Genomic DNA, 11017 nt, shown 5'->3' with positions numbered 1-11017 from the left:
CAGATTTTTCATAGAAAATGTGTTTTCATAGAAAATTTAACATCATTTAAAAATCAAATAAAGGTTTTTTAAAAACACAGCCACTGTTATTTACATATAAATCTAGCAAAGTTAATTTCCAAGTGCAATGTTGGTAAAAGTGACATTGAAACTTTCTAGACAGTAACTCAACAATTTGTGTCAAATGTTTTTTAAAAGTTCATATATATTTGATCCAATAATTTTCCTTCTGATAATCTATCCTAAGAAAAATGTCATAAATATTAATAAAGATAAGTGGAAGGAGATGTTCATTTCAGGGTCATTTACAAAATGAAAAACACTCTAAGTAAACATCCAAAATGTCAAACACACAGTAGGAAATCAGTTACATCAATTACATAATTATGGTGGGATACCATCATTTAAAGTCTGTTTAATGACATAAAAAGTTTTCTATACTAGACACAGGAAGAGTCAAGGACTAGCTTCCCTAGAGGGAACATAGCCCTTCTGACACTTGATGTTAGCCCCATGAGACTCATTTCAGGCTTCTGGCCTCTTGTGAGAAAATATATTTTGTTGGTTTAAGCCTCTCACTTTGTGGCAATAGCAGGAAACCAAGGAAGCCCAATTTATAACAACAACAACAACAACAAAAAGTTTCCTATGATACCAAATAAAAAAACTGATCCAAACATTTTCTAGAAATTATGCCAATTTTTAAAAAATACACGTATATATACATATATGTACTGAAGAGTTGAATAAAATGTTAATTATAGCTATTTCCTGGTGGGAGAATCAGTAAAGGGTTTTATTGTAACCTTTGGTGCTTTCCTAATAATCAACAACAATCAATCATTACTTTTGAAATCATAAAGAATCCAATATGGCTTAATAAAATACAGCATACTTTCCTAGTCATCTACAGCAATCATTACTTTTGAAATCATGTAATATCCAATATGGCTTAATAAAATACAGAATACATAAATAAAAATGTAAATTTAAAATGTTTAATGGGAAGAATTTTTTGAATTAACACATTGGATTAGTAGTCCAAAACATTATGCATCAGCCAAATAGATGACATTGGCCTTCCCAATGATCTTCTTAGGCTGAGTCTACAGTAGACTCAGATTAACCACTTTCATTTTCTACCCCCTGAACTGGAGCAAAATTCTGATATCAATTTTTAAGTGTTTTATAGTTGTTCTGTTTTGATTTTCTGAACCTACAACGATGGAACCTACCGCATAACGGTAACAACCTGGAGGGTTTTCTGTGTTGCAGCAATTTCTCAGAAGATCTTTGTATATTTGAACAATTCTTAAAAGTCCTGGTATAGACAGGTCTGGATGTCTCCTTGAGTATTCAAAAGTAAACCTGCAATGTGTAAAATTTTGTATATTAGAAATTAGAGAAAGAGCAAAAAACCCAATTCCACTATTTTGTAATCCAGTCAGATCTGATACTGCCTCTACTTTCAAAAGCTAATTTTCTCCTCTGGCTTGGTCACAGAGTAATTTAGCAGGACATTGTTGCTACAGAAGATCATTTTACAAAAGTTCTCTTCCATGGTACATTTTAGGTTAACAATGTTTTTTGAGAAGAGAGAATTAGTAGAGTTATTTGGAACTAATTATTGGAATGATTTAATCCATAAAAAATCGGAAAGAATATATCGTGAATATACTTTAAAAAATACATATTGCATAGAATTATGTTTGAAAATGCATTCGGATTTCTAACTTGGGATGCTGGGAATATGGCTTCCTTCCCACCCACAATGTGGTCTTCGTGACAGACAGGGAGCAAGCTTTGCCCATTACTCCATCCTGTTGCTTGTCAAATATGGGAGTGTTTACCCCTTCAGCTCCAAATCACCGGCAGTGGCTTCCAAATCCTCTGTCAAAGACTTCAAGAGCATAGGTGGGTGTGATTTGGGAAGAAAGAGAGGAACAAGGCTAACAGTTATTAAGCCCTTAGTAGGTGCTAGGCACTGGATCAAACTTTGGGCATAACAGATATAGATGTGCTTCCTGAACTTTATAAACACTTTCTCATTTCACTTCACTTCGTCCTCAAGATGCGAACTATTTTACAGCTGAAGAAACTAAATCACAGACTGGTTAAGCACCTTCCTATTAATGGCAGATATAAAATTTGACCCTAAGTCCGATTACTCCATTCTTTTTTTTAACCAAGCTAACTTTTCTCAAAACAGAGATGTCATTTCTAAGTACCTCCGCTGGGCTATTTATAGTCTTCATAAAAAAGAATCTCATCTATTCATTCACAGTAAGTTAAGATCTTTCATGTTTTGTAAGAGCAATAGCTCACTAGTTTTTCATGACCAGGTAAGTCTTTTCATCCCCTCCCCAACATTTTTTTCAGGATTTGACCTTCTTGATTAATCTTGATTTTTCTGACACCATCTCTCCAGCTTCCCATTTGCTTTTTCAATTCCATTTGTGAGATATATTCCCATATCCCATGGCAGTGGTGCTTAACTTTCAGAGAATCAGGGCTCCTCTTAATTAATATCTGATAAATCATGGACTTCTTCTCCGGGGGGAAACACACATACACACACACACACACACACACACACACACACACACACACCTAAAAACATGTCTCAAAATGCTGCGAAGAAAAATCCCTGGAAGCTACTCTAGACTGGAGAAGCCACTGAGGACCTGCCTGAAATGTTCACATCCAGAAAGATTCTACCTTAAAACAGTGAGGACTCTGACTTGGCATGCTCACTGTTACTCTATCATTTCTTCCCATGTTTCAAACACTTTTTATGTGTAATAGTGATTATTATAAAAATGGCTTTTATCTATCAAACACATATATCAGATACAATCTATCATTTTGTTTAATTGAATTTGATTTAATATCCACAACCGTGAGAAGCCATAGAGGATAGTAGTTATAAGACCAGGAATTTGGAGCCACACTGCTTGCATTTGAATCCTGGCTGCACCACATGTGTGACTTTGGGTAAGTTACATAACCTCTCTGTGCCTGCTTTATTACCTGAAAAATAAAGATTATAAAAGTATCCTAACCTCAGAGGGTTGTTTTGAAAATTTGGTTGGTTAGCAGATGAGAAGCACTTAAAATTTAGTAACTATTCAGTAAGCATTAGCTGTTGTTATGTCCGAGATTTCAAGCCAGATTCCCTTCCAGAGCTACAGGTTCACATACAAAATTATCTCTTGATAGTCCCAATTAGTTATTCTACTGGCACCTCAGAGTCAATGTGCTCATTCTTAAACATATTATGTTTCTCACAAAACCTGCTGCTTTTTCACATTGAATGGGAAAACTACCTACCCAGTTATCCAAGTCCCAAACTGGGATTTTCTCCAGATGAAGTGTCTAAAAACTGAAAGTGATTTTTTCCTTCCTTATTCTTTCATGAAAACCGTTCAGTGGCATCCCATTTCTTAGCATGCCTGCATGATCTGGCCCCACCTTCCTCTCACTGTGCTGGTCTCTCACTGCAGATGCCCTACTCACAGCAATATACACCAAACCTTATATACTTTAATTCATGCTGTACCTTCTCTATTTAGATTACCAAAATTTCTTCAAGTACTACTTCCCTATCAAGCCATTCCAGGGTCCCCATATACAATTGACCATTTCTTTTTCTGTTCCCCTGCATTACCTAGAACAGGATGCTATCAGAAATAAAAGAACATTTTCACACTTATTTATTTATGTCTGTCTCTTCTCACTTTATACTCTCTATAGATGAAGGCTTCCTGGGGATAAAAAAACAAACAAACAAACAAACAAACAAAAACAGTGAAGTCCTTGGATTATATTACATTACTAATAAACTTTAAATTAATATATATATATATTTTTTAGACAGTCTCACTCTGTCACCCAGGCTGGAGTGCAGAGTGCAGTGGCGTGATCTCGGCTCACAGCAACCTCTGCCTCCCAGGTTCAAGCAATTCTCTGCCTCAGCCTCCCGAGTAGCTGGGATTACAGATGAATTAGTATTCTTATATGAATTCTATATATGACCAAAAAAAAGCTCAGAAAGATTAACTTCTCCCAGCGACTCAACCAGAACTGAAATATAGTCCCTGTGGCTCCAAGTTCACTAGTCTTCCCCTTAAGCATTGTAGGTGGCATAGTATAGCAGTTAAGCCTGCAACTTGTTAGGCCAGGCTTCCTGGAGTCAAATTCTTACTCTGTCACTTTTTGGTTGTGCATCTGAACAATTCACTTCATTGTATCTCTTGTATCTCAGCTTGCTCATTTGAAAAACTGGGAGAAATTGTACTTATTTTGCATGATTGCTGTAAGAATTAAAATAGTTAATCTGTATGAGGTATATAGTGCCATGCCTGGCACATATTAACTGCTCAACAAACGCTAGCCATTATTTTAATAATACAGTTGTTTTTTCTTAAAATTATCTGAAAACTGTAGTCTATACACATGATTTTTTAAAAATTATATGATACCTAGTGAAATAAATGGTACCATGTCCTTCCACCTAAATTAGCAGCATAAGTCAAATCTTACAAGTTTCTTTCTGTTTTCCTTATAAATTCAATAAAGAGTTATATTACTTCGCAAAGAAGGTGTCTGGGTCAGCATCTCGTTCTTGACACACATTTTCACTGTCAGTAAATTTTGCTTCTCTTAGAGATAAATCCTTTGGTCTATCATCTTTATTTGAGTTAATTATGCACTGGCCACGCTCTGGTATTTTCTTTTCACAGCACTCTTTGATTTTGCTGGAGATAGAATCTTGTTTTGAACAAATATGGTTCATAACCTTGCTCTGTACCAAATAAGAATGAGAGATTATTTTACTTTCAAAATTTCTTCAAGGCTGGGTTTTCTTCCATTATGGAATGATGGCATGCAAAACCAGTCATGATCGCAGCATCTGGAATCACTTCATCAGTTAATTTGATAGATAATATTTATTTAAATTAAATTTTGGGTTTACTTAATGCACATGAAGGTTTACATTAAAACTTCTCAGGATTTAAGATGATACAATTATTTAAAAATAGGCTCTACTATAGGTTCACATCCGTTATTAAGCATTAGTCTTTCAAATAACCTTCCTACACTGATATATTGACATCTTATATTCTAAATGTTGTTTCTTTTCCATAAGAGTCCACCTGTGCTTTCAGTGGAGGCCACCAAAGACATGTTACTATAATACCTATAATCCTGGTCTTCCCTTGTGGCCAAGCACATGGCAAAAACTCAGTAAATATTTGATAAGTGAATGAAAGAATGACATGCAAATGAACTGCAGCAACTACCAGAAGACGATTCATCAAATATAAGAAGCTATTCCACTCATGGTATCATTTTCTAACGGATATCATTTTCTAATGGATATCATTCATTTGAAGCTGTTCAGGTTAGCAAATACGGCTCAAATAGAAAACTTTACTGTGTCCCCATCCCTACCCTTTGCCCCAGTCTAACCTCTACATAAGAGTCTGGAATTAGAGAGGGGGTGGGGTTATCTTATTTACACATTAGTTGAATAATTTTAAAAAGCTGATCTGGGCCCTTCCAGACTCTCAAATGAGACTGCACATTATTTCCACTCTCTGTTGCAGTCCCACTTGAATTATGTTGAGTTACAGCAACACACTAGACGATTTCAGGCCTTTATGACTTTACTCAAGCTGTTTCCACTGACTGGAATCTTCTGGTGAACATGGAGGATAAGGAATAAGATGAAGCTCAGGACTGAGGTAAAAAATAAAATGGGCGTTGGCACCACGTTTTCAACAAATCACACAGAACCAGGAAGCCAATCTTCAAAAAGACATTTACATCTCATGTGATGCCATCATTGTTCTAGGCAGAGTATCTCTTATTCTCTGAGAAGTTACTTCTATTTTCAGTTAACTGTAATTCAGTTCCTCTTATTTCTCCAGAAAGACATTAAAAAGAAGGAAATTTGAGACATAATCCCTTAATCTCAGTCTCAAATTTCACAGAAAACCTATAATTATATCCGAATTCAGTATCTTAGATTTCACATTATAAAACCTACATCACCATGAACAATCAAGCAATACAAAAATAAAACACAAAAGAGATTGCTTTAACTTGGGTACAGTTAGGAACAAAAATAATTATTGGGAACATCTGTTGTCCATTGCTTGAAATAAACATTTCTCAATACCCTAAAATTCAAGTTATTGAATTGACATGCTATCATCACTGTGAGCCTAAAAGTCTAATCTTTCTTTTCTTTCTTTCTTTCTCTCTCTCTCTCTTTCTTTCTGTCTTTCTTTCTTTTTCTTTCTTTTCTTTCTTTCTTTCTCTTTCTTTCTTTCTTTCCTTCCTTCTTTCTTTCTTTCTTTCCTTCTTTCCTTCTTTTTTCTTTCTTTCTTTTTCTTTCTTTGTTTCTTTTTTTTTTTTTAATAAGGTCTCATTCTATTGCCAAGGGTGTTGGGATTATAGCTCACTGTACTGTATCCTCAGACTCCTGACTCAAGCAAGCCTCCCTCCTTAGCTTCCTGAGTCCTGGGTGGCTGCAATTACAGGTGCAAGCTATCATACTCAGGTTTTTTTTTTAAATAAAATTATATTACTTTTGAATGCATGAACAATTTTTTTTCACTTTAAGTTCCAGGATACATGTACAGATGTTCAGAATGTGCAGGCTTGTTACATAGGTATACGTGTGCCATGGTGGTTTGCTGCACTTATCAACTCGTCACCCAGGTTTGAAGCCCCCCATGCATGAGCTATTTTGATGCTCTCCCTTCACCACCCAACCTCAACCCAACATGCCCCAGTGTGTGTTGTTCCCCTCCCTGTGTCCATGTGTTCTCATTGTTCAACTCCCACTTATGAGTGAGAACAGAATGCATGAACAATTCAAACTATACCAACAATATTCGTACCAATACTTTTCCTTGGAAATTCACTTTTTAAAGGTTTCCAGAGGCTGGGGATTGGGGAAATGTTGGTTAAAGGACACAAAATTTCATTTAGACAGAAGGAATACATTCAAGAGATCTCTTGTACATCATAGTGACTCAATGATGACTTCATACCACTATATTGAGTACTTTAAAATTGCTAAGATTTGGAGTATTCTCACCACAAAAAAAAGTATGTGAGGTAATGCATATCTTAAATAGTTGGTTTAGACATTCTACAATGTGTGTGTATGTATACATTAATATAGATACATATATATCATGATATATATAGTACACACACATATATATATCATGTATACCATGAGAATGTACAATTTTTAATTGTCAGTTAAAGGCAGGAAAGGAAAGGGAAAGTGGAAGGAAAGGAAAGGAGAAAAGGAGGGGACAGGAAAAGGGAAGAAAGAAGGTAGGAAAACGGAACCGAAAGAGAAAGGGAAAAGTTAAATTAATGTATCCGCTTATTTGGAAAGACTATACCTGAATAGCCTAAGGAAGCTCAGGGAAATCAGCTCTTAAAAACATAATGATAACTAGTCATTCCTTGAACTTTACTATTTGTTTCTAACCTCTCTAAAAGAGGATTTATAATGTAAAAGAAAACTTCAATCTGGACTAAATGAACTTTGAAAAATTTGAAATTCCTGAAGTTTTACATCAAGACATTTAGCCATACAATATACAATCTGCTGGGTAATCTTTAAAAATTCCAAATATAAAAAATCCCAAAGGTTTATTTATAAAAAAATTTGTATTTCATTTTATGTTGTCATTCAAAAGTGAAATCATATTCTGATTTCATTGGGGCAAAGTAACCACACATCAGGGCAACTTGAGAATAAAAAAAAAGATAGTTGCCAAAAATCACTATTTTAACTTGGTTTTAGAGAATATTTACCGTATCACGGATGCACTGCACAACATCCCCTTCACAGCATCCATCATAGTTGGAAGAAATATCTTCTATGAGAGAAATAAGCTCCTTAAATTCAATCTTGGGGAATTTTTGACTGAGTACCGCAATATATCTGGAAACAGAATTGATAAACCACAAAAATAATTTGAACAGCAAGTAGAACAAGTGGGAGTAATTTGCTAATATGATATGAATAGCTCCAAAAAGTATTGCCATCATTGTTGTTGTTGTTGTTATTTTTATAGACGTCATTATCAAATAGTTGGTGCACAGCCCACATGATCACTTTGAAAATCTTAGAGTGATATTTTAAGAACCCCAAAGTCCTGGATGTGAGCAAAAAAAACCTGAGAGGTGTGCTATCTTCCATAATTATTATAGCAAGACATGCTGCGTAAGGCCACCACTTCCTATTGTAAGTTCATGGCAGGCATAGATAATTCATGACAGAACTCTTTCCTGCTGATCCACTTGAAATCTCAAAATTTTTCTCAAGACATTGCCTTAGCCCCCATTACTAGTTGATTAGGGTGAGCACTAGAGATAAAATTTATCTTTGTAAGGCTGTCTCCTCATTGTTAAAGTCGAAGACCAAGGGATGAATTATTTCTAAGTACTTGTGGGTTTTAAAACCCTGGTTTGAAACTCCCAGACCAGTTCAGATTCCCAATCAGCCTAAATATGTCTCAGATACAGCCACCATTCTCTTTTGGGTCTCTCCACCTCCCAAAACTTTTCTCATCTCGACCTAATGTCCTGGTCCTGAGCTATCCAAATAGGCTCAGACTCACCCCAAAGGCCCTGGGTACAAATGCAAGCAGAGACAAGATATATAGTATAAAACTCACATAAAGTGTACAACTTTGGTTCCAAATTTCAAAAGTGCCCCACAGACATGTTTTTGATAAGAAGAAAATGCTTTTAAATATTGTATGACAGGTATTGCCTGAAGAAGAAAGAGAAAATTCTTTTGAAACAATAGCAAAATCTCACTATTCCCTTATTTTTTAGTCACATTTCATTCAAACTATTACAAAATTTGTTCAGAGACAGAAAATCTACAGGATTTTTGTTTCAGTAAACACATTATTAAAAGAAATATGCACTTATGGCACATCACAAAGGTAGGACCAGTCTTCCTGATGATTAATTGCACTTGGTAAAAAGGTGCATAGTGCTCCCTTGGTGGGTCAGCATGCTGTGAGCTTGGCCATCTCTATTGAGATTATTCCATGTTATTTGTAGTCAACAGACTACAAATTGTCAAAGATAAAAGATAAAATGTTATCCTTCACCCTCAACATTCACTCACCAAGGCTTCCTTCCAATTTACAAAGAAAACAAAGCCAGAAGAGAGAAACTGGAAATGACTGACTGTCTTTCGGGAGTCTCAGGTAAAAAGAATATTTAGATCAGAACCTGGTGACCAATGGTTTGAAAATCACTGAATATGACAAGAGAACATCATATATGGTAAGCAAGCCTTTTGCTATAATATAAGTCAGGGTCTGGATCTGTGGTATTGAGTGATTTCTTATCCTCTTCATGAAACAAATGCTATACCCACCCTTGTTTGAAAGCAGTTGACTTTGTTTTGTTCTTCACAACATGATTTAGCCACCTCCTCAAAATGAGCAGCAACAATTAGAAGTGTAGGAGCGAAGACAAATGGGTTCCTTCTGGCAACTTCATATAAAAAACTATTAAAAAAATGAAAAAGAGAGAGAAGAGGGGCAAGGGAAGAAACAGGAAAGCAATGAATGTAGACAAGGGAAGTGAAGGGAGGGTAAGATGAGAAGGAAAAGAAAAAACAGAAAGAGACAAGAAGAGCAAGTTGTAAAACAAGGTAGAAGGAAGAAAGGTTTCCAGTTATAGAAAACTTCAATATAAGGCAGCATTATCCAGTTCCCGATAAGAGTCCTTTGAAGTCCTTACTGAAGTTGCTAACTCCAAAGTAGGAATGATGATTGCAATTCTAATCCCAAATGCTGAGCTGTGGCTATTCTCCTTCCATCCACATGCTACCAGCTGGTCAGCAGTTCTCTCTTCCATGTTCAAAGAACAGCTATCTATACACACTCTATCTGAGATTCAGGGGTCCTGTTTACTTTTGTTCAGATAAACTTGTGATTTAGATTTAGATTTCAAGGAGCATACCAACCTTCCAGAAAAAGTCTCTGCTTCTGCAATGACTGCACTATACTAAAAACAAATGTTTTGCTAAACATCCCATAATTGAATGTCTGCCTGAGGTGAAAACTGCAACTTCCCCTTGGGAAGAGTCTATTATTTCCTCCACTGTGCATCCTACCAATTTAACACCAGGCACACACCTCTCCTCTAGGACTTGCCAATTAGAAGATACAATTCATTAATATAAGGGTCTTGTAAGCAGGGTCCATGTCTTGATCATAGTTATATCCTAAACAATGAGCACAGTATCTGACACAGTATGTTTTGAATGAATGAAACAATCAATAAATAAATTAATGAACCCAGCCATATTTATTTGAGATAGGTATTAGATTCATCCTAAGACTAATTCTTCAATTGGATCATTTTTTACTAAGATTAAACTTACTTATTTAGAAGAGATTCTCTGTTACTTTTATAAGACTGGCATTTCTCTTCAGGATCCAGGGTAGGGAAAGGAGGCAGAAATCCCACATCAGCTTTCTTGTTATAGAAGAAACAGAGTCTTCTTTCATCATCAACCTCACTGCAGCAGTGTGAAAAATTATACTTTTGTGGCAACCCCTCCATAGCACATATTTTTTCCTGTAAAACATTATTCTATACAACAGAGAAGAAAAGGACAATTTTTAATCATGGTAAAGTAAAGCTTCTGTACTCGCTAAGAAACCACAATGAATAATTTTCCCACCATTACCAACAGAGCTCCTTCTCTTTCTCCTGCTCCTCTCCTGCCCCTTCCCCTTCCCCTTCCCCTTGCCTTCCCCTTTCTCCTCCCCCTCCTCCTCATTTTCCTCCTCCTCCTCTTCTTCTTCTTCTTCTTCTTCTTCTTCTTCTTCTTCTTCTTCTTCTTCTTCTTCTTCTTCTTCTTCTTCTTCTTCTTCTTCTTCCTTCTTCTTCCTCTCCTCCTTCTTCTCCTTCTCCTTCTTCTTCTTCTTCTTCTTCTTCTTCTTCTTCT

General features: G+C 35.8%; 1 protein-coding gene across 2 annotated transcripts in view; it reads right to left on the bottom strand.

Moving 5' to 3' along the window:
- AFM (afamin) overlaps positions 1-11017 on the bottom strand; it is a 23510-nt gene that overhangs the window by 8101 nt on the left and 4392 nt on the right. For both annotated transcript variants that reach the window (XM_017864071.1, XM_017864070.1), the window contains exons 4-9: positions 10448-10659; positions 9434-9566; positions 8715-8812; positions 7849-7978; positions 4590-4804; positions 1236-1368 (exon numbers count right to left, since the gene is read on the bottom strand). In XM_017864071.1, the coding sequence (XP_017719560.1) occupies positions 1236-1368; positions 4590-4804; positions 7849-7978; positions 8715-8812; positions 9434-9566; positions 10448-10659 (921 nt within the window). The remainder of the gene's footprint in view (positions 1-1235; positions 1369-4589; positions 4805-7848; positions 7979-8714; positions 8813-9433; positions 9567-10447; positions 10660-11017) is intronic.

Source organism: Rhinopithecus bieti, unplaced genomic scaffold (assembly GCF_001698545.2).
Source record: "Rhinopithecus bieti isolate Rb0 unplaced genomic scaffold, ASM169854v2 scaffold_68671, whole genome shotgun sequence".
NCBI classification, from domain to species: Eukaryota; Metazoa; Chordata; class Mammalia; order Primates; family Cercopithecidae; genus Rhinopithecus; species Rhinopithecus bieti.
This window is presented reverse-complemented; position numbering and strand designations above follow the sequence as displayed.